The following is a 27,970-nucleotide window of genomic DNA, read 5'->3' as shown; positions in this document are numbered from 1 at the left end:
TATGTTATCAATCTAAAGCACTATATGTTCCCATTAAACAATGTCAAGGTTGACAAAAAAAAAGAAGCAATTGTTGTATCAATTTGATTTTCCTCATCAGGTGGATCACTTGTTGGTTTTAGCTCTTCCATATACACAGCCCAGGGTCAGTAGAATGACAGCGAAGAAGAACTTTACAGCCACATATGCTGCTAGTATTAAAGTTTCTTGACCATTACTGGACATCAAAGGTGTTTCTGTAATCAAAGGTGGTTCTGTAAAATATTGAGTAAAACAATGAGGATGCATGAATATATAGTTGATCCACATACAATATAGTCAGGTCATATTCAAACTCAATTTTCACAAAAATAATAATGTAACACATAGAATATAGAAAAGTGATGGCAGAAAAAGACAAAGTGGTCCATGGAGTCTGCCCTTTTTTGTGTGTGTGTGTGTATTTTTTTTTTCTGGGAGGGAGGGTTTTGGGTTTTTTCTTTTTTTTAACATTTTTGTCTGAGTATAGTTTGTCCCAAGCATGTTTGAAGCTATTTACTGTTGACTGGCTCACTACCTCTTCTGGAAGTCTATTCCAAGCATCAACTGCTCTTTCAGTAACATAATACTTTCCGAGATTAGTTTTGAACTTTCCTCCAGTTAGTTTTAGGTCATGTCTCCGTGTTCTTCATTTTGATTTTGTGTTGGAAATCCTGCCCTCCTGAACCTTATTCACCCCCTTGATGTATTTAAGGGTTTCAGCCATGTCTCCCCTTTCCCTTCTTTCCTCCAGACTGGACATGTTAAGTTCCTGAAGTCCCTCTTGATATATTTTATCCCCAGACCTTTCACCATTTTTGTTACCCTTCTCTGAACTCGTTCTATCTTATCAATATCTTTTTGTAAGTGAGGTCTAACTAAAGATCTATATAGAGGAATCAGGACCTCCTTCCTCCTGCTGGTGACCCCTCTAGTGATATAAAGATCTATATACAGGAATCAGGACCTCCTTCCTCCTGCTGGTGACCCCTCTAGTGATATAAAGATCTATATACAGGAATCAGGACCTCCTTCCTCCTGCTGGTGACCACTCTAGTGATAACTAAAGATCTATATAGAGGAATCATGACCTCCTTCCTCCTGTTGGTGATCCCTCTAGTGATATAAAGATCTATATAGGGGAATCAGGACCTCCTTCCTACTGCCGGTGACCCCTCTAGTGATATAAAGATCTATATACAGGAATCAGGACCTCCTTCCTCCTGCTGGTGACCCCTCTAGTGATATAAAGATCTATATGGAGGAATCAGGACCTCCTTCCTCCTGCTGGTGACCCCTCTAGTGATATAAAGATCTATATAGAGGAATCAGGACCTCCTTCCTCCTGCTGGTGACCACTCTAGTGATAACTAAAGATCTATATAGAGGAATCAGGACCTCCTTCCTCCTGTTGGTGATCCCTCTAGTGATATAAAGATCTATATAGGGGAATCAGGACCTCTTTCCTCCTGCCGGTGAACCCACTAGTGATATAAAGATCTATATAGGGGAATCAGGACCTCCTTCCTCCTGCCGGTGAACCCTCTAGTGATATAAAGATCTACATAGAGGAATCAGGACCTCCTTCCTCCTGCTGGTGATCCCTCTAGTGATAACTAAAGATCTATATAGAGGAATCAGGACCTCCTTCCTCCTGCTGGTGACCCCTCTGGTGATATAAAGATCTATATAGAGGAATCAGGACCTCCTTCCTCCTGCCGATGATCCATCTAGTGATATAAAGATCTACATAGAGGAATCAGGACCTCCTGCTGGTGACCCCTCTAGTGATATAAAGATCTATATAAAGGAATCAGGACCTCCTTCCTCCTGCCGGTGACCCCTCTAGTGATATAAAGATCTACATAGAGGAATCGGGACCTCCTTCTTTCTGCTGGTGACCCCTCTAGTGATATAAAGATCTATATAGAGGAATCAGGACCTCCTTCCTCCTGCTGGTGACCCCTCTGGTGATGCATCCAAGAATTCTATTCGCTTTCCCCACTGTCTAGCCACACTGTTTGCTCATTTACAAATCATCTGAAATGAGTACCCCCAAATCCTTTTCCTCTGTAGTGCTGGCCAACAATGTACCCCCAATGTTGTTCTCTCCCAAGTGATTCTTTTTCCCTAGGTGCGTTATTTTACAATTAGAAACATTGAACTGCAATTTCCACGTTTTTGACCAATCTTCCAGCAATGCCAAATCATATTTCATGTTACAGACACCTTCAGGGATATCAACCCTGTTGCACACCTTTGTGTCACCAGCAAAAAAACATCCCTTACCCAACAAACCTCTAGTTATATCACTTAGATATAGATTAAATAATATTTAATTCCTTTTGGGATAAAGGTTTTACATGAATAAATAAAAACTGATCATTGTCAGTGTTGTATGGTTTTTCTCATCCCTATAACAGCCCTCTGCAGGAGAGCTTGTTGTTTTGAAAAACAACAGACTTACTGGCTGGATCACCAGGTGAAAAAAGCCTAAAAAAGAAAACAAATGCAGCCATCACATCTAAGAATTGGTAAGCTGCAATATAACAAATGTTTGTTTTTAGGTTTAATACGGATTTAACTCTATAACAATAAAATCAATTAGACATCTACTAGGGAATTTGAGATTCTCATAATAGCCACTGTAGATGGGTACATTTGAAAAATACTAAGAAAACTCCTTACCAGTTTGTTAAGTCCTCTAGCATCTAAAATTAAATATTGGTTTTGGTCGGATCAGTGCTTACAAAAGAATGTATAGTGGTTTATATACAGGATTTTCTAACCTTAGTTACTAATGTCTGGATTAAGAAAAAAAGGCAAAAAAAGACTTTGAAAGATTGCATGTGAAAATACAGAGATTTTTTTTAGAGATTTTAGAGATTTTGTTATGCTTCCTAGACTCTACTTATCTGCTTTGATAAAAAAAAAAAAGCATGTTGTTCACAAATATCAATACCTCTAGTCAAAGCAGTAACTCTTCCCACCTTCTTCAAGCCTGTCTCCTAAGACAACTATGTATGAACTTTCAATCAGACAGAGATTGTTCACATGGAAAAAAATCAGTATTTTTTGCTAGAAAATAACTTTGAACCCCAAACATTATATATTTTTTAAAGCAGACACCCTGGTGAATAAAATGGTGGGTGCTGCAATTTTTTATGTCACATAGTACTCGCACAGCGATTTTTCAAACGCAATTTTTTTTTTAAAATACACTTTTTTACTTTTAATGCACAAAAACACAATATATTGGCCAATTATTTGGTAAGATATTGTCATTGTCATATATTCTTTTTTTTTTAAATCTGGAGTCTATCAGACTTTAGATATCGCCTCTGCCCTTACATGATCTAATCTCACCAGGATCGGTGTGATCAGATGCTTTCCCAATTTACAAATGGCGCTGTTTATATCCTGCGAAACTGAAGTGATGAAATGCTCGTAGCTTCCAATTTCTTAGACTATAGAGATGATTGGCACCACTCTGGCCTCCAATCAGCTCTATGGTCAGCTGGCAGAAACACTGGCTGCATTCTCAGGATCCCCCAATGGCACAGGACTGCCCGAGAAGGCCATGGAAGGCAGAGCGGGAGGGGGAGGGGGAGGGGGGAGCATCTTCTCCAGCTGCTTCTAAAAGCAATTCTGAAATTAATTAGCAACTAGGACTGCTTTTAGATGAAAGCCGATCACCGGCTGAAAAAAACAGCTGCAGGCATCATCCTGGTATAACCACTCAAAGTCCAGTGATGTACCAGTACGTTGCTGGTCCTTGTTGGGTGTACATGCTCTTTTTTTTTAATGTGGCTGAATGAAAAAATGAGAAGAAATCTCTGCCAGAAAAAGTGTGTGGTATGCCCACCATTAGAATATACCACCCTACATCCACCCGCTTCTAATGTGCCAAAAAATATTATAAAATATATATAGGGGCCATCCACCCTCTGGTCACCCCAGGCCCCAATGCTTAGGCATTTATGCTCTTTTTTTAACTGCGGATGAAAAATCTCATCCAACTGCGCTGCCCACACCTATTTATGTATATTCTGAGAGGAAGACCCTGTTGCTGTCAGAACAAACAAGTCGGTGCTCCAGCAGAATGACATCCTCATTTCTAAGGCAGGCTTTTTCCCCCTTTCTAAGATGGGTATTTACAAGCAGTTGGGGGAAAGCCCTGGTGATAAGGTCGCACGGTGCCACATGCCCCAATTCCAAGTTTGTACAAATGTCTAAATAGTGGCACGCTTGAATAAAAATTGTCCTAGTATAAGTGGTACCCCATATGAAAAAAGGATGACACCAAGTCCCAAACTATCTTGTCACTATTCCCCATGTAGTCTGGGCATCCGGGGGGCTCCAAGTGACTATCTTTTCCCTCGTAAATCCAAAACTTATATGTATAACCTGTTGCCCTCTCACAGGTCTTATACATCTTGACCCCATATCTGGCACGCTTGCTGGGGAGAAATTGAATGGAAGGCGGCCAGAAAAATTAGTGAGGGAATCATCAACGCAGATGTTTTGCTGGTGAGTATAGACATCTGCAAATTTTTGGTTAAAGTGATTTACAAGGGGATGAATTTTGTGGAGCCGGTCAAATTCAGGGTAAACTCGAGGACGACAGAGTGTGCTGTCGTTGAAATGCATAAAACACATTATATTCTCATATCTATGTCTGGCTATGGCAGCAGAGAACACGGGCATATGATGAATCGAGTCTGTGGACCAATACAACGGCAATTCAGTATTTTAGTAATGCCCATGTGGAGGGTAAGGCCCAAAAAAACTTTAAATTCGGAAACCGTAATGGGTTTCCATGCGAATGGTCTGGCAAGGTTTGAATTTGTGTTGGCGGCAATAAATTGTTGTGCATATAAATTGCTTTGATCTACAATCAACGCATACAGATATTCCGTGAACAACAGCTCCAAAAAAATCAAGGGGAGTATTTAAATTTTCTGTTTCCACCTGAATTCCGGTTTGGGCAGTGAATGGGGGAAGTACAGGTGCTGCAGAATTTGTGGGCTGCCAATCGGGATTTGCAAGCACATCCAGGACACTAGGTGCTCTATGGGCCTGTGTGCGAATGCTCGGTGGCTTCGGGACACTACTTGTGCTCGCCACCGCACCAGCTTGTACTGCACTTATGGGACTGGCCACGGAGCACTTGGCTATCAGGGACTGCTTGAACCGCTACCAATAATTTACCGGCAAGTGCTAACAGAGATCAGGTCTGATTCTGCCAACACTGCCGTTTTGTGTGCAATGTATTAAGTGACAGGGACCTACTGACACTGCACTTGCTGGGGGAGAAGGGGGGGGTAAGCGTAGGGGCTAAACGCAGGTGCTGGCAGGTGCCGGGGCTGATCCCGCTAATGCTGCATTTTTGGGGACACTATACTAATGTGAATGTAGGTATAGTGCTCATCTGATCAAAGATATTGATCCGTTCAGACACTATACTAGCAATGGAGGTTTATTGTGTATGAGTGTCTTCCTGGCAATCAAGGGGTTAAATGTGATTACTGGTGTACTGACGGGCAATCTGACGCTATCTGAGACGGGCGCAAAAAACGCGGGTGCACGAATGCTTACTACGTGTGAAATCTGTGAATGATCACAGAGGTCACATGGTACAAGGCTATTCACAACAGCCTTGTACCATGTGACAAGCTTTGACCAATCACAGCTCTCACAGTATTTCTCAATGGCTGCAAGAATGCAGCCAAAGAGAAGGAGAAATGATTGCTTTTACAGCCTTTATGGGTGTAAAAGCAATCAGTGTAAAAAAAAAATCTTCATCACCCCTCAAAAGTAGTACAGTGTCACTATGGTGATACTGTACTGCTAGGGTGATGGTATGTTAACCTCCTTAGCGGTTTTCCCGAGTGTAGCTCGGGGTAAAATTTCTATACCAAGAGCGGTAACCCTGAGCTACACTCGGGCTTACCATGTGGTGTTGCTCAGGGGGTCCCTGCAGCACTTACCTTGTCCTTCGCTCCCGCGATGCGTCCCCTGCAGCGTCCCCGGCCATCTCCTCCGGCCGATGCCGGCATCCGGCTTCCGTGTTCCGGTCCCTGTGACGTCGGGACGTACGGGAAATTTGAAATTTTTAAAAAATTTCGTTTTTGCTGTCATTGCTGTTTCAATGCATTTCACATACATTTTGTCCCGAGTGCTTTGTCCTGCGTCCTGCCTGCATTTTGACTGTTCTTTCTGCCTGGAAACTTAGAAAAGTCCATGGCGTCCAAAAAGCGTCCCTTTACGTCAAAAGCAGTTTTAGAACAGCGATAGTAAATTAGAACCACTTGCAGAATTGAGTGATAATGATTCGTGGGGAAATTCGTCATCAGACACTGAAAACGATTTTGCGACTTTGCTCAGCGAATTTGCCTCTGCATTTCAAATTTCAGTGTTTTTGGTTTGATTATATTATTGAATTAAATTTATTATTATATTATTATTTTTTATGATTATTTATTAAATGATAATTTATGATTTTGTGTTTCAAGTTTTATCATACCCGGAATGTTTACTAGACTCTTGTTCGTACAGATTTCAGTGAGTTATTCCTAAAAATTACAGGCCTACAATAAAAAACTACATATTTACATGCAAAAAAATGGTACCGCTTTCAGCACAAAAAATCGGAAAGAATCATACCGCTGAGGAGGTTAAAGAAAAGAAAAACATAAATAATAATATAAAAATTAAATACAAATGTAAAAAAAATTTTGAAAAATTATAATTTTTGGCTATAAACTAATTTGGGTTATTTTTTTTACTAAAAAGATAACTGAATACATTTTGACCAAGATTTATGAAGAAAGATTATTTATTTGCAAACTTTTGAAAGAAAAGCACTTTTTTCCAAAATTCTTGGACTTTTTCTTTTATATAGCAGAAAAAATAAAAATCCCAGTGGTGAATAAATCCTACCAAAATAAAGTTTTGTCTAAAAAAAAATTCACATGGGTACAGTGTTGCATGACCGCGCAATTGTCATTCAAAGTGTGATAGCACTGAAAGCTGAAAATTGGCCTGGACTCGAAGGTGGCGAAAGGGTCCGGACTTGAAGTGGTTAAATCAGAGAGAAAGGGGTTGATTTACTAAAACTGGAGGGGTTTTTTTTTGTCAAAGCTTAATTGAACAAGCTGGTTGGCTACCATCCATGACTGCATCCGATTTTGCACTCTCCATCTTAAGTAAATCAGCCCCAAAGAGTCTGAAAGCAAACAGCTTTTTCTGTGTTTAGAAAAACTATAATGTTCATTTGGAGCACGACTGAGCCATGGTAAACCAATGATTTTATTTAAATGGATTGTAAGCTCCAAGGATCAGGGCCCTCCTAACCCCCTTGTATTGAACTGTATTGTTGCTGTATTGTCTCCCGTTATATTGTAAAGCACTGAGCAAACTGTTGGCGCTATATAAATCCTGTATAATAATAATAAATGAGTCCTGTATAATAATAATATATAAATCCTGTATAATAATAATAATATATAAATCCTGTATAATAATATATAAATCCTGTATAATATTAATATATAAATCCTGTATAATAATAATAATATATAAATCCTGTATAATAATAATATATAAATCCTGTATAATAATAATATATAAATCCTGCATAATAATAATGTTTAAAAAAACGTATAGATGTAATAAAACTTAGAATAAAACTGACCAAACCCATTAAAGCTTCGCTTTAAAGCAATTTTGCAAAAACCTTCATAAAAATGAACAAGCCCTGTACTAGAAAATTGTTTATTGTTACACTTAATGATTAGTTTCAGATGTATAGTGAAATTAAGAATTCCCCCGATACCCCTTACCTTTACCACTGATGATAAGTCTGGTTCCTCCTCCGTACCTAACTTTATCTTCATATTTGTTGTCACCTGCACACAGCTTGACCACCACAAAGCAGTGAAATGAAGTATTGTCTGTCTTTTTCACATCCTTTATCATTAGATCAGTCATTCCTGCTATGTTTGTCCGATGTCTATATGCAGAATGGACCATTTCCCGGTAGGGGTGGTAGGCGTACGGTCCGGTTACATTCCCCACCCTCCAGTATACATTGACCCGCACAACATCTCTCTCTGTAAACCGACCACTAGGAAGGGTGTAGGAGCAGGTAAGGATCACTGAATGTCCTTCTTGTACTGGGATTTCATTAGCTGGCTGATTCCAAGATGGCTGATGATCTAGAAGAAAAAAAAGATTTCAAAAATTTTCTCTAATACAAAAAAAAAAAAAGAAGAGGAACCAATCCACATACACTCACCGGCCACTTTATTAGGTCCACCTTGCTATTATCAGGTTGGACCCCCTTTTGCCTTCAGAACTGCCTTCATTCTTCATGGCATAGATTCACCAAGGTGTTGGAAACATTCCTCAGAGATTTTGGTTCTGATTGACATGGGTCACTGTTGCCTTTCTATCATCTTGAACCAGTCTGCCCATTCTCCTCTGACCTCTGACATCAACAAGGCATTTTCCTCCACACAACTGCCGCTTACTGGATATTTCTCTTTTTCGGACTATTCTCGGTAAACCCTAGAGATGGTTGTGTGTGAAAATCCCAGTAGATCGGCAGTTTTTTTAAATACTCAGCGCAGCCCATCTGACACCAACAACCATGCCACGTTCAGTCACTTATGTTTTATGTCATATGCATGTAACACCCTGCTAAAATGCAAGCTGCAGGATGTTAAGAGAAACACAGGATGGCAGTGTCCTGCAATTCAGTGGCACTCACACTCTGTAGAACAGCCCCATGGGTCTTGTATGCTGAATCGTGGGACTTTGCTGGGGAGCAATGTATCAGAGGACTACATTTCCCAGAAGAGCTGGTGTGTGGGAGGTGGAATTTAGATACAGAGGCCTGGGAAACTTGATAGGAAGTGAGAGGGGAGAGAGCTGGAGAGCAGAAGTGGAGAGAGAGTTGTGTTGACTGCCGGAGTACCGGACTAGGCTGCAGAGCTAGAAAAGTAAGGAGTTGTTGACTGCCAGCCTTGACACCCTGTTCAGCAAGATATTCTGTCAGCAGGTGACCTGGAGTGCAGTGCCCAGACAGAACGCTGCAAGTATGTCCGGAGAACCTGTGGAGGCCCCCATCCACAGAGAGTGAGAGACAGGTGGGATCTGAGTGATGCCACAGATTGGGTGAGAGACCCATACACCAGCCAAACAAGAGAACACTGACATTCCTGCAAAATCTGCTACTTTCCTGCATACAGTTGCGGCAATTTCATTTAGTTAGCATGTGCTGCTGACTAGTTCCCCTGGCTGCCTCTGTTGAACACATTTACAGCATAGTTCAATCATCAGAGCTGACCACAGTGCACACCTTCTGCAGGCCAATCCATATAATTTCTCTTAACCATTGTCCTACCCTCTTAAATACATATCTATTACCACTGCTACTAGTCATTTCATTCCAGAAAAGAGTTGCCCATTGCCAGCAAGTGCTTCTGATAACTTTTGACACCCTTTCTGCCTAGAATTTGAAAATTACTTAGTGCATTAAAGGAACTCCACCCAAATTAGGTTCCACTTAAACAGATAGTTGTTGTCCTTCCTTCTTCTTGTATTAATTTTTTGAGGGACTGTCACCTTCATTTCTTCCTACTTAAAAGGTCTGGATCGCTGTAGCGCACCAACTGGGCCCCAACAAGCACGGAGAATATTCCTCACTGCATTTAAAGGGACATTGACTACCCTAATTAAAGAGCTCTTTCCTATCTCAGATTTAAACCTGGCCATCAGATCCTGTGGAGACAAAATGAGCTAGTTCAAACTTTGATAGTGTCCTTGCTCACTAGGGACTTGAAATACCTCAGGTTTGGAGGTTTTGGGTTAACATCTGAATAGCAGGCCTGCCAACACTGATTGAGGTTTTGCTGTATGAGTTGTTTTCTTTGCTTAGAGTTGCTAAAAGTGAGGATTGCCAATACATACACATGCAGTATATCACATTTTGCTGTTTGATCGAGCCTATAGTCTTTTAATATAAACATATCAGTTCACTTCAATCTGTGTTTGAGTCTAATTTCATGTGATAGTTTACTCTGGTCAGAAGAGTACTGTGGTGTTAGCAGGGATAGGCTTTCATAAAGGGGTCCAGAGCAATAGAGAACCTGAAAATAACTCAGCGACTCCTAAGGGGGTAGTGCTACATGCAAGTAAGTGTTAATTGGTTTTCAATTGGCTGGAGTTTCCAAGACTTTTTACTCATACAAGGCATTCCTCATCTACCGGCACAGTCTACCATTAAAGTGCCACTTGGTTGTGGTTGATCCCCAGGCCAAATTGCCAGTCTTCCCCTAGAAGCACTTGGTATCATTGGGTATCATTGGCTCCTGAGGGTTTCAGAAGCTCTTTTCAAATATGCAATAAATTAACCCTCATTAGCCTCTTGGCTAACAGTTGCTTCCTTCCTTCTGAAATGCTAATTGAATGGCAGTTATGTTGACTCCCTTGCTTTAAGTCCTAATTTACAGGCATTTAGATAAAGACTTCTGACTTTCCTGACCTGCCTACCTATTCAGGGAGTCATTGACTTGGAAACGACTAAAGGCAATGGGTGAGCACAACAGCAAGTATTTCAGATGGAACTCGGGAAGGACAGGCTCCATATTTCTTTTAGTACACACTGACCTTAAAGTGTTCTTCCAGTCAAACTGTATGTGTTTTGGATAAAACGGGAAAAGATTAGATTTTGTCCTCACTTCCTGTACTGCCTACAGCGCTATTACCAGACTGGGAGTGACAGAAAATCTGCAGCAGGAATATTAACAAGAACAAGAAATACAAATCTCTTAATCTACAATAGAATCAATCAGTGCCACACACTGAAATATTCCTTGTCCAAAGTAAGGTTTTGTTCCAAACATCAACTGGACACAACATTCAGCTGCTGGTCTTGGTAACAATCGTTGTTACCCAAATCAGCAGTTGAATGTTACCGAGTTCCTCTTTTTACAAAATACCACCTTCAAATTATATGTTATTCCAAGTTCGCTTGAACGGTCCTCTTTATTTCACATGCCCTGATGAAGAAGGTGATATGTAACCCTTAAGAAAGGCTCTCATACATTGTATCCAAATGATGTTTAGAATAAAACCTTGGACCCTAATATTTCAGAGAGGCTGTCAGGACCTGTATCTGAACCCAGGATTATTGCTGTGCCTAGTAGTACCACTTCTTGCAGAGCCACCTGAGATGCTGGAGGGCTACCTGTCTGATCCTTTAGACAATTCTGCCTTGTACTTTGTTGTTTTTGAACCTTGAATCCTTTACTCCTCCCATGAACATCCTAATTGCACTTCTTGCTTGCCAGATTGTTATGCTCTCTCCAGCCAATATCTCATTCTTGTCACCCCTGCTACCGTCTGTATCTTTGCTACCACTCGCTACCAACTTTAGCTTGTTCCTCAACTGTACTTTTGCTTGATCCCAACCTGCAACCATTTGTCACTGACCTTGGCTTGATCCTTGAGTATGTTTCCACTTGATCCTAACCTGTTACTGGCGTCTGGCTTGTTACTGACTATGCTTCTTCTTGATCCCTACATGCTACATCTGCAACCGACCTCCAGCTTGCTCAGATCTTGGTGGGGCTATCCTGAGGACTGTGATCTGGCACTAGCACACAGCACAACCAATTTACACCATCAGCAGCTCTGGGGAATAGCTAGTTCTTAGACCCCACACCTCAAGTGACTTTGAGTGATCTGCTTATGTATTTATCCTGCTGGTCCATGGGAGCCTCTCTACTGCTATAACTACTGGTCTCCAAGCCTGACCCTTGATTGTGACAGTGACGCTTTGATTCTAGATACAATATAGTCTTCACACCCCAAGGTTATTGTGTTCCTTCCTCAGGGCACAGTAGCTGCCCACTCATCCCCTTTATTACCATGATGCCCTACAGTGTCAGCACTACATACATTTTGAGTAACAAAGTGTCAATCACCATTATTTTAAGGTTTCAGCACTACTGCTCCAAGAAATACAAATCTGAGAGAGGTTCTAACCTACCTCTACTTTACTAAAGTACTTTTATTCTGTCTATGTTCCTGTTTGAGAGTTCCCCTCACTTCCTGTCCAGTGAAATGTTTTCAGCAAAATCTCTCTAAATGAGACTAAAGACCTGGCAAGGGTCCTCATCCTTCCACACTCTGTTGAAAACAATGAAAAGAGTTTTGGCTGCACATACACTTTAATCAGAGATTAGAAATAGAAGTTGAGTGTTCTGCATTTGTACCTGCAACAAGCAGCCTTGTAAATTGTTTGCTTTCCAGTGCTGCTCTTGTGGTAGAGGTAGATGTAGAGATGACACAGCAATAACTTATCTGATCATATAAATCAATTCTTTGAATATGCAATGAGACGTCTTGAGTGAAATTGACCAAAGAGAACCGGCCACGTTGAGCTGCAGTATTCCATTCGTATATGCGTGTATCAGCACAGTAATTCTTTTCTATGTCAGGATAATACCAGGTGACCTTTCTAATATTCGAGGTGTCCTTGGAGTAATAACACGGGATGATGACCTCTTCACCTGAAACAGCCATCACTTCATCCAGCTGGGTGACATATTCTGTATCTAAACAAAGAGAAAGAGATAGCGGGGTAAGTATGTATATGTATGTATCGGGGTCTAAACTGAGAGGATTACATTTTTGTAAATAGCAGTGTCTACCCAGAGATTGCTGAAGGAGTCCTGGGATTGGTACCTGTGGAGGGAGAGCGGCTAGCTCCAAGTTCCAGTTATCCTTTCCTGCCGAGAGGTGGGCAAACCAAAGTTGACAGAATTAAATTTGTTCACTTTCATGAACTACCTGTAATAAAAGGGGGAGCATGCTTAAAGTATAACTAAGGGGCAAACTTTTATTTTAGTTTTTGGAGAGAGTGTAGAGGGTTTAGAACCCATGTCAGATTCTTTTGCTGTCTGTGGCCCCGTTAACACGATTCACCCTCTCTATTTCCTGTTTTCCATTATCACTGAGAGTGAATGAAAGTAAAAGAAAATTTGGGGCTGACACCAGAACAGTAATAGGGAAAATCTTCCAATGGGGACACTGGCAACCTTGGTGACACTTCGGGATTCCCTCACTTTGGAGGGATTTCCTCTCACTTTCTGTTATGGCCATGGGACAGGAAGTGAAGGGAGATTTTTCTTATGGGACACATATGGGGAAGAAAAATAGAGGGTTTATAACCCACCCTTACTCTATCCAAAATGCAAAAAACAAAAAAAAATTGCATTTAGTTCTACTTTAATATTCTACTGGCCCGTTTGTGGAAATAGAGAGAGGAAGGGATATAATACAGTGCCGACATCCCTAACAAATACAAGGGGGGGAAAGTACTCTTTTCTAATGGAACTTTAACGGCACAATTTACTTGTATGATAAATTTCAACAATTCAAAAGAGATTTTGTATAAAAACAATATGAAAAGTTTTACAATCTTCAAAAATAAATATAAAGCTACAATACATATTGCGGCGGTGACACCAGAGATGGTATTGCAAATCTAATTATGGATCATGCATGGTTCGCACTTGATGCGTTTCGAGATCAACAAAAATCGCTTCTTCAGAAGTGCTCAAGAAGAAATGGCCTCTATAACAAAGATATATATATCAATATACATGACACAATCAAATTATTGTAAACAATTTGATACTTTACAATATGGTTATACACTTACATGATTCCATGTGAGGTAAAAACCACCAGGAAATATTATTATTATTATACAGGATTTATATATTATTATTATACAGGATTTATATATTATTATTATTATACAGGATTTATATATTATTATTATTATACAGGATTTATATAGCGCCAACAGTTTGCTCAGCGCTTTACAATATAACGGGAGACAATACAGCAACAATACAGTTCAATACAAGAGGGATAGGAGGGCCTGATCCTGGGAGCTTACAATCTAGGAGGGAGGGGCTAGTGGTACAAAAGGTAATAACTGTGGGGGATGGACTGGTTGGAAGAGTAGAAGATTCCATTATTAGCTGAGGGCAGGATAGGCTTCCCTGAAGAGATAGGTTTTCAGAGATCGCCTAAAAGTGTTCTTAAAGTGTTATAAATGGATTTATACGTTATTGTTAATGTTTTGAATTTTATCCGTTGGGTAATGGGAAGCCAGTGGAGGGATTGGCAGAGAGGGATGGAGAACACTGAGTGGAGGCCAGTGGAGGGATTGGCAGAGAGGGGTGGAGGACACTGAGTGGAGGCCAGTGGAGGGATTGGCAGAGAGGGATGGAGGACACTGAGTGGAGGCCAGTGGAGGGATTGGCAGAGAGGGGTGGAGGACACTGAGTGGAGGCCAGTGGAGGGATTGGCAGAGAGGGATGGAGGACACTGAGTGGAGGCCAGTGGAGGGATTGGCAGAGAGGGATGGAGGACACTGAGTGGAGGCCAGTAGAGGGATTGGCAGAGAGGGATGGAGGACACTGAGTGGAGGCCAGTGGAGGGATTGGCAGAGAGGGGTTGCTGATACAGAATGGTTAGTAAGGTGGATAAGTCTGGCAGCAGCATTCATGATAGACTGAAGAGGGGATAGCCTGCGATGAGGTAGGCCAATGAGGAGGGAGTTGCAATAGTCAAGGCGAGATACAACAAGGGAGTGAATAAGGTACTTAGTGAACAAGAACAAATTGTTATGTGAAAACAGCCACGGATGTCTCATATATCTCAGGCAAAATGAAATGAAACAAAAATTAATAAAGAAAAAAATGAGACCAGTGGATGAAAAATGCCATCCAAACACCTCCTGTAGGGGCCCCGCCCAAATGCACCGTCAACAAGATTACCTGCTGGTACTGATAGGGCAGTGCTGCAATGTGAATAATAAAAAGCAATATTATTGTCAATTGGATATCATAAACCCTCGAGAAATTTTAAGTTTAATCTCCATAGCGGTCTGATTATGTCCATATTTCTGTGCTCAAAGCGGTACATTCTTTTGCATGGAAATATGTATTTTTTTTATTGTAGGCCTGTAATTTTTAGGAATAACTCACTGAAATCTGTCCGAACAAGAGTCTAGTAAACATCCCGGGTATGATAAAATTTGAAACACAAAATCATAAATTCTAATTTAATAAATAATCATAAAAAATAATAATAATAAATTTACTTCAATAATATAATCAAACCAAAAACACTGAAATTTGAAATATAGCGCCATGGTCACACATCACTGAGCAAAGTCGCAGAATCGTTTTCAGTGTCTGATGAGGAATTTCCCCCACGAATCATTATCACTCAATTCTGCAAGTGGTTCTGATTTACTATCGCTGTTCTCTAGCCGGTCTAAAACCAATTTTGACCTAAAGGGACACTTTTTGGACGTCATGGACGTTTCTCAGTTTCCAGGCAATAAGAACAGTAAAAATGTAGGCAGGGCGCCGGACAAAGCACTCGGGACAAATGTATGTGAAACGGTTTGATACAGGAATGTTATACTATGTGATTTTAGTGTATTTAGTGAATGTCACTTTTTGCCATTTTCAAATTTCCCGCCGTTCCGTCCCTGTATGTCCTGACGATGCAGGGGTCAGAACCCAGAAGACAGATGCCGGCATCGGCCAGAGGACATTGCCGGGGACACTGCAGGAGGGACATCGCGGGAGCGCAGGACAAGGTAAGAGAAGAACAGATCCTGGAGCAGCGCCGCATGGTATGCCCGAGTTTAGCTCGGGGTTACTGCTTCTGGTACTGAAACTTGACCCCGAGCTACACTCGGGGATACCTCCAGGGAGGTTAAAAACTAAACGTACCTACTATGAGTGTGATTTTTAATTTTTGATAATAATTTTTTTAATTATTAACAGTTTGTTTTCTGTTTTTTTTTATCACTACTATAATGGTTTGCACACATTTTCTTTTTTAGGTATATTGCCCCATATTGGGCTGTCTTTCACATCTCAATCCTGATTTTTATCAGGTCATCAACACTTTCTCACGCAAATTCCTTCTGGTCATTGCTTCACACTCAATAGTAGGTGCATTTAGTTTTTAAACTTAAAATTTCTTGAGGGTTTATGATATCCAATTGATATTAAATATTGCTTTTTATTATTCACATTGCAGCACTGCCCTATCAGTACCAACCAGCAGGTAATCTTGTTGACGGTGCATTTGGGCGGGGCCCCTTCAGGAGGCAATTGGGGGGCATTTTTCATCCACTGGTCTCAGTTTATTTCTTTATTAATTTTTGTTTCATCATTTTTTGCCTGAGATATATGAGAAATCCGTGGCTGTGTTCACATAACAATTTGTTTTTAATATCTCCTGGCGGTTTTTACCTCACATGGAATCATGTAAGTGTATAACCATATTGTAAAGTATCAAATTGTTTACAATAATTTGATTGTGTCATGTATATTGATATATATATGTTTGTTATAGACGCCATGCCTTCTTGAGCACTTCTGAAGAAGCGATTTTTGTTAATCTCAAAATGTGTCAACTGTGAACCATGCATGATCCACGATTAGATTTGCAATACCATCTCTAGTGACACCGTCGCAATATGTATTGTAGCATTATATTTATTTTTGAAGATTGTAAAAATAAAAATAAAATTTCATATTGTTTTTATAAAAAAAATCTCTTTTGAATTGTTGAAATTTATCATACAAGTAAATTGTGCCGTTAAAGTCCCACCAAAAAAGAAGACTTTTCCCCCTTGCATTTGTGGAAATATCTAAAAGGGATTTCCGGCAAGAAGAATCGCGATCAGAAATGCGCATGCGCGCAGGAATGCGCGATCGCGCACGTGCACACAAACGGCGAAGATTGGCGCCAGACAGCCTATTTAAGGAGTGCCTCTGCTCATGTTCAGTGCTGACTGGTCTTCAGCTCCCCCGTGTCCTGCTTGTTTCTGTATGATTCCTTTGTTGCTGACCCGGCTTGTTCCTCACCTGACTCTGATTGCTCTCCTGATACTGGTTCCTGACTTCGGCTCTGCTCCTGACCTTGGCTTTTCTTTCTGATTCTGTACCGTGCTGCCCGACTGTTGATAACCCTGGCTATTCCATGACATTGTTCCAGTCTCTTGTCCTCACTACCTGCCTTGCTCTGGTGCATGCCTGGCAATCTACAAAACCTGCTCTGCCTACTACTACTGTGCTGAAATCAGAGGATCATCAGCCTTCCAAGGTCATTATCTGCAGGAGCTGCAAACAACAACTACTGGCGCTCTTGTTCCCCTGGGTCTTAGACTCCCTCTGTTCCAACTCCAGTGGGGTCAGGGCTAGTGACACAAGTGAGGCCAACCTCGTCATTTCAGTCTCCCATCAGGTACGTGACAATATCACATCATTCACTGCTCTATGACTGCTGCAGTTATTCTATGAGTTGAATACCTGTTTCCTGCACTGCATTAGTTCTTGTGGTGATGTACGGGCTGGCGGGAGAAATCAAACCCGGCGTATGGTGGCAGATTAGGTATTCCACACAGTGGGTAGAGTGGAATACGTGCAGCCACCAGGGAAGCATTGCAACAAATAGACCACTGGATAAGTAAGTGCATTCCCCCTTCTTTTATTACGGGTATGTCATTCTGTATAAGTGACCCTTTACTGACAGGATGACTTTAAAACATCGGTTTGTGAAGGATTTCTATTGGAAGTGGCCATCCTAGATTTAGTGGATCCTGAGGACAGCCATGGGCCTAGTGTTCCTCCACATGCTAATGACAGGAAATAGATAGATAGATAGATAGATAGATAGATAGATAAATAGATGGATAGATAGATAGACCGACCAATCAGCCATAATATTATTACCAATGACAGGTTGTCACGTACCTGAATAGTGAGCCTGACGTGAAGAGGCAGGCTTCCCGTCCAACTCCGGCTCAAGTACTGCTGATGGTGAGACAGCGGTCACATGGGCATGGTAGGGTATGAGTGCCTGTGATCAGTCCAGTAATAGCTGATGAGTTGTAGGCAGGGAGCAGGGTTCTGATGTAGCCGTGCAGGATTGATGGATGGATACTCAAGCGCAGGGTGCTGAGGATGCAGGGTCAGATGAGCCGGGTTCGGTATTGGTCATGCAGATCAGGCTTACAGTGGCAGGAGAAAGAATAGTCAGGTCACAGGCCAGGTCCGCAATGGAGGATCAATCAGACAGGAGAGGAGACAGAAGAATAATCCAAAGACAAGCCAGAGGTCAGGGCAGGAAGCAATCAAGCGGAGGTCAGGAACAGACTGGTTCGGTATCAGGAGACAATCACAGGAATCAAGGAACAAGAGCAGGGAAAATACCATACGGCAATGGGACAACTACTGCAGTCAGTTTAAATAGCCCTTTTGGCACCAGCATTAGTGACAGGCGCGTCCCTTTATGTGCGAGTGCACGTGTGCGCGCCAATATCTAAGTGCCTGCACATCTGTTCTGCTCGCAAGGACTCTGCGCATGCACATATTTGTGCGCCGTGGAACTTCACCTGCACTATGGGCAGTCCTTTCCTGACACAGGTAAAGTGAATAAAATTGATTATCTCAGTACAATGGCACCTGAAAATGGGTGGAATGCAGTATATTAGGCAGCAAGTGAACATACTGTCCCTGAAGGTGATGTGCTGAAAGCAGAAAAAATGGGCAAATTAAAGATATGAGCATTTCTGATAAGGGCCAAACTAATGGCTAGATGAGTGGTTCAGAACGACTCTAAAACTGCAGCTCTTGTGGGATGTTCCGGGTCTTTAGTGGTCAGGACTAACCAAAAGTGGTCCAAGGAAGGAAAACCAATGAACTGGAGACAGGGTCATGGGAGGACAAGGATCATTGCTGCACATAAGGAGTGAAGGCTGGCCTGTGTAGTCCGATCCAATAGAAGGGCTACTGTAGCTCAGATTGCTGAAAACGTTAATACTGGTTCTGATAGAAAGGTGTCAGAACACACAGTGCATCACAGTTTGTTGTATAAGGGGCTGTGTAGCCACAGAACTGGGTGCCCATGCTTACCCATGTCCACTGGAAGTGGACCATGAAGCAATGGAAGAAGGTGGTCTGGTCAGATGAATCATGTTTTCTTTTACATCATGTGGATGGGAAAGCGATGGCACCAGGATGCAGTATGGGAAGAAGGCAAGTTGGCGGAGGCAGATACCACAGCGTAGAGAGAGCAAAGCTTCAGAGGTCTAGTGGAGTCCATGCTTCAATGGGTCAGGACTGTTTTGGCTGCAAAAGGGGGACCTGCTCAATATTTAGTGGATGGTCATAATGTTATGGCCAATCAGTGTAGATAGATAGTTTAGATATTTACCTGGAAAGTGCAGAAGAGTACCATGTATATTGTTCTTAAATACGTAATAATATCTAATACTGTATAGCTGGCAGCAAAATCTTTGTCCATCTGTTGATTTCAATCCCATAAATGTAATAAATTCAGTCTGATTTCTGTTGGGATCCTTCTCTCTGTAGAGTCTTCCCTTATATTCCTCTGTAACGTTTCCAGAAGGCAAAATGATTCTCTCAGCAGATGAACAATAATCTCCATTTGTCTTCCCCCAAATGACGCGTATGTCTTCATCTGGTTTCCCAGGGTTGGGGTATGAACATGGAATGGTAACAGATCCTCCAGACTGTACTGTACGAGTTTGCATCTGATAAACACACCCGGGAGATCCTGTGATCCCTAAAATGTGCAGACAAGGTGATTTATTGTCAAAACTTTACAAAGGATATATATATATTTTAGAATGATTTCCTAGACATCCTAGAAGAGATCAGCTTGATGTAAATAATCTCATGATAATGTGTAAAACCCTTTACCAGGAGAAATATTTGCTTAGTAAATACTCGATCTTGACTACCTGCTCTGCAATGCTACACGATGGGGTTCTTATACTAAAACTGAAGCAAAATCTGATGCAGCTTTGCATGGGAGCCAATCAGATTCTAATTTTAGCTTGTTCAATTAAGCTTTGACAAAAACCCTGAAAGCTGATTGGTTTCTATGCAGAGCTGCACCGGATTTTGCACTCTACATTTTAGTAAATCAACCCAAGTAACTGTTTCACTGCTCCAAAATTTAGATGATGGAATTCCATAGCAAAATGTTGATGCCCCCCACCCCCAGCAAGCTGGTAGTGTCAAATGTCATGAGTATTAACATAAAACACATGCCTAAATCGAGAACCAATATGGAGATACAGTACACCGATTAGCCATCGCACTATGACCACCCACCGTAACATTATGATTACCCATCTAGTATTGAGTAGGCCCCCCTCCTTTTCCACCAAAACAGCCCTGACCTGTTGAGGCATGGGCTCCACTAGACCTGTGAAGGTATGCTGGGGTATCTACCACCAAGCTGTAAGTAGATCTTTTACGTACGGTGGGGCCTCCATTGGTTTTTCTTCACATCTCACAGATGCTCGATTGGATTACGATCTGGAGAATTTGGAGGACAAGTCAACATCTCAAACAACTTCCATTGCTCTCTTGTTCAGTCCTGATGCACACGTGCCCATTGTAAGCCCTTATGTCTGTGGACAGGGGTCAGCATGAGCATCCTGATTGGTGTGCAGCTATGCAGCCCCATACACAACAAACTGCAAAGCACTGTGTTTTCTGGTAGCTTTCTATCAAAATCAGCAGAAATTTGAGTTACAGTAGCTCTGTTGATCATTGCATGGGCCAGCCTTTGCTCCCCACATGCATTAATGAGCATTGGCCACCCATGACCCTGTTGCTGGTTCACCAGATTTCCTTCCTTGGACCACTTTTAATCAGTCCTGACCATTGCAAATTGGGAACATCCCACAAGAGCTGCACTTTTGGAGTTGCTCTGACCCAGTCATTCTGCCATTACAGTTTGGCCCTTGCCAAAGTCACTCGAATCCTTACGCTTTCCAATTTTTTATGCTTTCATCAAATCAACTTCAGGGGATAACATGTTCACTTGCTGCCTAACATATCTCACCACTTTCAGGTACCATCGTCATGAGATAATCAATGTTATTCTCTTTACCTGTCAGTGGCCATATGGCTGATCGGTGAAAGTTGTTGGGGAAGAGCAGCAGTACAGGGAATTTTTCATTTTAACTTACAGTAGTATAGAACCATCAGCATTTTTAGTTTAACACATTGAGCACAATAAACTAAACACTTACTAAAATTCTCACCTCAGCACTTGCAGTTTACAACTTTCTATGTTGCTGGCTCCTGCTCTCTCAGTGCTTCCTCCCTGAACTTCTGCACTTCACAGGAAAGACTTAACAGTTTGCAGTGCAGTCTCCAGCCAGTCTGTGAGTTTGGAGAAGGAAGGTGAGGGGTAGTTAGGAGCAGGGGAATGCATTGTCATCCTAGGCTATGGGTCTGTGCATTTCCACTGATATACACAGTGTAGAGAGATACAACTCTAGTCCGTTCATGCAAGGGTGGCTCCATACGTTGCTGCAAGAGACAGGAGCCACCCTGAAGCAAGAAACCTGGGCCAGTGATCATGGCACCAGTTTAATCTGGAATATAGGCAAGGATTAAAAGATGAGGCTGCATACTCAGTAAGTGATTAACTCAGCTGCTGAAAGTTCTTAAAAATTGAGAGTGGAATATCTTTTACGAAGCAGCATGGATGACCATCCCCTCCTCAAAAAACTCCACTCTCTTGGCCTCTGAAACTCTGCTCTCTCCTGGTTCTCCTCCTATCTATCGCAGCGCTCCTTCAGCCTTACCTATAAATCAGTCTCCTCCTCTCCACTTCCTTTTTCTGTAGGATCCCTCAAGGTTCTGTCCTTGGACCCCTTCTCTTCTCCATCTACACCTCCTCCGTTGGTTACTTGATAAACTCCCATGGCTTTAAGTACCATCTCTATGCTGATGACACACAAATCTATCTTTCTACCCCTCACCTCATCCCTTCAGTCTCCTCTCGCATTACTAACCTACTAAGCGACATATCGGCATGGATGTCACTCCACTTCCTCAAACTCAATCTTTCTAAAACTGAGCTCTTAGTATTCCCTCCAGCCCGTGCCCCCTCCCCCGATTTCTCCATCAAGATCAATAACACACCCATCAGTCCCTCCCCTCATGCCAGGGTACTAGGTGTAATCCTAGACTCTCATCTGTACTTTCACCCCCAAATCCAATCGCTGTCCAAATCTTGTAGACTTCACCTCCGCAACATCTCCAAGATACGGCTGTTCCTAACCTCGGAAACCACTAAGCAACTTATTCACTCCCTGGTTTTATCTCGCCTTGACTATTGTAACTCCCTCCTCACTGGCCGACCTCATTGCAGGCTATCCCCTCTTCAGTCTATCATGAATGCTGCTGCCATACTCATTCACCTTACTAACTGTTCCGTATCTGTCACCCCTCTTTGCCAATCCCTCCACTGGCCTCCACTCAGTGTCCTCCATCCCTCTCTGCCAATCCCTCCACTGGCCTCCACTCAGTGTCCTCCACCCCTCTCTGCCAATCCTTCCACTGGCCTCCACTCAGTGTCCTCCATCCCTCTCTGCCAATCCCTCCACTGGCCTCCACTCAGTGTCCTCCACCCCTCTCTGCCAATTCCTCCACTGGCCTCCACTCAGTGTCCTCCACCCCTCTCTGCCAATCCCTCTACTGGCTTCCCATTGCCCAATGGATAAAATTCAAAGCATTAACAATAACATATAAAGCCATTTATAACTCTGCCCCAAATTACATCACCGATCTTGTCTCCAAATATCACCCAAACCGTCCTCTCCGCTCCTCCCACTACCTCCTGCTCTCTAGCTCCCTTGTCTCCTCCTCCCATGCTTCAGGGAAGCCTATCATGCCTTCAGCTAATAATGGAATCTTCTATTCCTCCTATCAGTCCATCCCCTACAGTTATTACCTTTTGTACCACTTGCCCCTCCCTCTTAGATTGTAAGCTCCCAGGATCAGGGTCCTCCTATCCCTCTTGTATTGAACTGTATTGTTGCTGTATTGTCTCCCTTTATTTTGTAAAGCTCTGAGCAAACTGTTGGCGCTATATAAATCCTGTATAATAATATATAAATCCTGTATAATAATAATAATATATAAATCCTGTATAATAATAATAATATATAAATCCTGTATAATAATAATAATATATAAATCCTGTGTAATAATAATAATAATAATGACTGCCAGGATTCTTTAATATGATTAAATAATTAATTGTTAATGCTCCTACACACTAGGGATGAGCCATACTGCCTGGGTTCTCCTCAAACAGGGTTCAGTGAACTTCAAAGAAGTTTGGACGTCAAACCCGAACCCCATTGAAATCAATGAGAGTCAAATCTTTCAAATCAGAAATGTCAATTTTCTGAGCCGATAGGCAAAAGGCTGTCAATAACACTGCATGGGGGAGGGGGTGCATTGCCTGGGGAACATGTACCAGTGCAAAATACAAATATAGTAAAATTTCCATTTGGTCGGGAACAGTGATCTTTTTGTAAAGTGCCGACATTTACAAAGGAAACATGGTTTTGAATTGCCAGCAAGTGACATTTCCTGTCTTGCAATTATTTAAAAAAACTCACAGACTTCTACAAAGGTCCCCCAAAATATTGGTGCATCAGCAATGTAATTTAATTTTCCGGCATTTTAAACTGTATTGTTATCTTTGTAAACATCACTTTTGCTGTGGTACATCCTACAGCAAGAATTGAAAAAATCCTGGTCTGGTATAAATGTTAGGGGAATCCATGCCAAAACAAAAAGTGTGAGGACTCCCTAAAAAAGACCAAGCATGCAGCCTGGCTGGCTATGTAAAGGTAGGGGGGGGGGGGGGGGGTTGGGGTGAACCATACCAGGCCACATGCCCTCAACATGGGGTGTGTCTTGCCAGGTGGGACTCCTTGCGCCTGGCAAAGCACCTTGTACTTACTGGCCAGTGGTTGTGTAGGTCTGCTGGCAGGGGCTTACCAGAATCTGGAAGCCCCCTTAAAAATAAGGTAGCTCCTAGATACCCTCCTCCACATTTATAAGTAATGGTAACATAGTACCCCTACTCATTCAAAAAAAATGTAACCTAGAAATAAAGACACCCAAAAGTCCTTTATTTAAAAAATATATTTCCCCAAATTGTCTCTTGTTGTAAATCCAGCATCAGTTATGAAATAAAAACCTCATATGCACAGCTCACGATTCTGACAATACTCGCAGAGCTGTCATCAGCTATAAAAAGGGAAGTGGCAAGGATAGTAGTATAGTATGGCCATAATCATCATCCAAAATGGAATAGATTATATAAAAGAGGCCAACGGGCTGCTCTCTGATCACAATACATATCAGAAATTAAACTACAACCCTTTACCATCTATTTCCAATGAAGCCGCGGTCCTTATTAATTCAGCATTGGAGAATAACATTATTACAAACATGGAGGCTTCTTTTTTGAGAAAGGATTTTTACCAGAACCCCCTACTTTTACCGCCTCCCAAAAATGCATAAGGATCTAAAACATATACAAATTGCTGTAGCGCTCATACATAAAATATGAATAAATAATCATAAAAAATACACAGTGATAAATAAATATAAATATATAGTGACCTGATCCCCACTGGGACCTTAAAGTTACAAAAACAGTGGGTGGAAAACTAAAAAATCATGGTCCCAAAATGGACCCAATGTGGTAAATCTACACACAAAGTGCTCACAAATACCCAGATCCTTAATTAGGATCAGTTGCTGAACACAGCCTAGCAATCAACTAAAATAAGTGACACATACAAGTGATCCCAGCACTGGGGGATGTATCTTCTAAATACAGTGAATAGTGCTCAGTGAAAAAAACACCAAAAATTCCCCACATAACATAGAACATCACAATCTCCTCCCCATAACATATACCTCAAAATAAAATCCCAAAATATTTTCTAAAAATCGTATAATGAAATATACAAATAACCACATCTAATGTAAAATGAAAAAAAGTCCAACACAAAATGTGCGTATAAACCCAGTGTTCCACAGATATTTAAAAGGGGTCCAAGGGTGATCCCAAAAGCGGTTTGGCCCATTGGGTCACGGTAAGGAGGTGAGGAGGCCATTCATCCATTTTTTGGATTCATCCCCAGCGGCTGCAATGCACATCCACAGCACCACCTGCATGTTTTAAATATCTGTGGAACACTGGGTTTATATGCACATTTTGTGTTGGACTTTTTTTCATTTTACATTAAATGTGGTTATTTGTATATTTCATTATACGATTTTTAGAAAATATTTTGGGATTTTATTTTGAGGTATATGTTATGGGGAGGAGATTGTGATGTTCTATGTTATGTGGGAATTTTTGGACTGTTTTTTTCACTGAGCACTATTCACTGTATTTAGAAGATACATCCCCCAGTGCTGGGATTACTTGTATGTGTCACTTATTTTAGTTGATTGCTAGGCTGTGTTCAGCAACTGATCCTTATTAAGGATCTGGGTATTTGTGAGCACTTTGTGTGTAGATTTACCACATTGGGTCCATTTTGGGACCATGATTTTTAAGTTTTCCACCCACTGTTTTTGTCACTTTAAGGTCCCAGTGGGGATCAGGTCACTATATATTTATATTTATTTATCACTGTGTATTTTTCATGATTATTTATTCATATTTTATGTATGAGCGCTACACCGATTTGTATATGTTTTAGCACTATCCACTTATAAGTATTAAGTTGTGGGTGTCAGCAGCCATCATTTTGATTTGTTTTTCACTTCCTAACGCAGGAGTTTTATACCAGCTATTTACATAAGGATCTACACAATCCCCATTGTGGCAGCTATGGACAGCATCACCAGTGGTTTCTGAATATATGTAGACTATTTTTTACAACCACTGGCCCAAAACCTACCGTCGTATATCAGAGACGGTATACACCTTTTAGATATGCTTCTGCCCTATAGTTGGGAACCCACATACTTATGGGTTTCGTTGGATGTCACGTCCCTATATACATCCATCCCCCATGAGGTAGGCTTCTAAGCTGTCCAACATTTCCTAGCAGAAGACCCCCTGATGAACCCTCGACAAGCTCAGTTCATCCTGGAAGCCACCCAGTTCCGCATCCGCAGGTGCAGGACTCTTTTTTGGTCTGCACTGGAATCGGATTGCATTGGTATTCACACCTATGCGATCCGATTCTGCACATCACACCGCATTTTGCGAATCTATTTCGGGGTGTTGTTAACTTAGCATACACACCCGCAGCGGTTCGCGTGAACGGTGTGAAATTTGCACAGAAACCGCTGCGAATTCCGCACCGCAACAGTGTGAACCGAGGCTTAGTGTGAATCTGTGCTTTGTCCACGCAGGATTGATTTATCCCTTTATCATTTCCCTATTATAGTTATATATTTATTTCAGAAAAAGAAATACCGAAAGTATACCTATTAAATATAATTCTTTGATAAATGATGAATATTATACAGGATTTACTGTATACAGCGCCAACAGTTTACGCAGTGCTTTACAACACAAGGGCAGCCAGTACAGTTACAATACAATGGAATACAGGAGGAATCAGAGGGCCTGGCTCAGTAGAGCTTACAATCCAAGACAGGGGCGGACTGACCATTTGGAAAATTGGGCACTGCCCGAGGGACGGGGTCAGTAAGGGGCCCCATGAGATGCCTCTGGTACCATTTTCATAGGCTTTTTTGAGTTTGGGCAAGGACACAGGGGCCCCATGATCCCCTATTGCCCAGGGGCCCCATAAGTTGTCAGTCTGCCCCTGTTCCAAGAGGGATAGATAAACGTTTCGAGGCTGTAGGCTGTATTGCACTTGTGGCAGGTCACACTTCTGGGAAGATGAGAAATTTGCAGACGTCACAGCTTCTTTTTATTTGCTGCAAACCCCAAATTCTGCCAATCATATAATTATGTGCCTCTACTATGGGGGATCTCAAAATTTGTATAGTTATGGTCCACAAAATATTGGGGTGCCGTGACGTGGCTCTGTGGCTTACGTATGTATTTGCAAATGTGTGCTAACTAAACCCCTGTTTTTAACACACACTGTTAGACAGGGTAATTCGGTTGTTGGCAAGCTGGCTGGCAAGTTGAGCTGGGAACTTTTACTTCCCTTTTTGTTGACATGTGTTGCCCATCCATGTGTCCCTTGCTGCAATAGCCAGTTATAGACTGGGGCAGTGGTCATTTTTTGTACTGTTCAATCATGATATCTCCAGTATACACACTGACACACACACACTTGCTAGTAATAATAAGTTCCAACATTAAAATGTATCCAGTTGTAGCACTTACCTAGAAAGGACAGACTGATCAAGGCGAAGAGTCTCATCGCTCCTTCCATGGTGCAGTAACTGGACAGCAGAGGATGTGTTGTCACTGCTGTATGGTCTGAGTGTATTTTAGTTTAAAGGAAGAGGAAGTGAAGATATATGAAAAATTGTTTTACAGATTGATTTTTTTTTAGATCACAGAAAGCTGATAACATTTAGGTTTCAGTTTAGTGCACAAGACAAGGGCATGAACACTGAAAATGTTCTTAGCCCAAAAAAGAAAACTAATGCAGCCAACATGGTAATCTGCAATATATTAAATATTTGTTCTTTTGTTTAGATATTCTTTAGCACAGGGATCTATTAATGAATGTGCACAGGGCCCCTTCATACATCATACAAATACCTTGGACTACAGAACTACATACTCAAAGAAGCATTGGGAAATGTAAGACTTGCATGTGTAGTCAGATAAAGGAAATCTTCAAATAAGCTCAATACTCTGGCAAGGTGGCTCCCACATATGAAGGCTTTCCTCCATGGCCACCCAACAGAAGCTCAAACCATAGAAGTACAGGAAGAGGCACCAACCAAAAGCAGATGAAAGAGTCCAAGATAAAATCATATAAAAACAACCAACACAGTTCAGGAACAAAACTCCTCCTCCTTCATCAGGGCTC

General features: G+C 41.6%; 1 protein-coding gene across 1 annotated transcript; it reads right to left on the bottom strand.

Annotated features, from left to right (window-relative positions):
- On the bottom strand, window positions 1-27,349 carry LOC149436677 (uncharacterized). The gene is made up of 5 exons (XM_089661588.1): window positions 27,313-27,349; window positions 19,348-19,719; window positions 12,303-12,644; window positions 7,863-8,237; window positions 1-254 (listed from the first exon to the last, which is right to left on the bottom strand). The coding sequence occupies exons 1-5, from the start codon at window positions 27,347-27,349 to the stop codon at window positions 106-108; spliced, it is 1,275 nt and encodes a 424-aa protein (XP_089517714.1). The 3' UTR covers window positions 1-105.
- Window positions 27,350-27,970: the final 621 nt, after the last annotated feature.

The sequence above is a fragment of the Staurois parvus genome, unplaced genomic scaffold (genome assembly GCF_062004578.1).
Source record: "Staurois parvus isolate SC_StPar_1 unplaced genomic scaffold, SC_StPar_1.0 ptg001352l, whole genome shotgun sequence".
Taxonomy (NCBI): Eukaryota; Metazoa; Chordata; class Amphibia; order Anura; family Ranidae; genus Staurois; species Staurois parvus.
Note: the sequence above shows the minus strand (reverse complement) of the source record. Positions and strands in the feature narration are given on the sequence as shown.

Coding starts and splice junctions, on each gene's coding strand:
- LOC149436677 (XM_089661588.1), bottom strand. CDS start 27,349: ATGAGACTCTTCGCCTTGATCAGTCTGTCCTTTCTAG. Junction 19,720..27,312: donor GATCAGTCTGTCCTTTCTAG/GTAAGTGCTACA, acceptor TGCACATTTTAG/GGATCACAGGATCTCCCGGG. Junction 8,238..12,302: donor TACAAGGCTGCTTGTTGCAG/GTACAAATGCAG, acceptor TTTTTCTTCTAG/ATCATCAGCCATCTTGGAAT.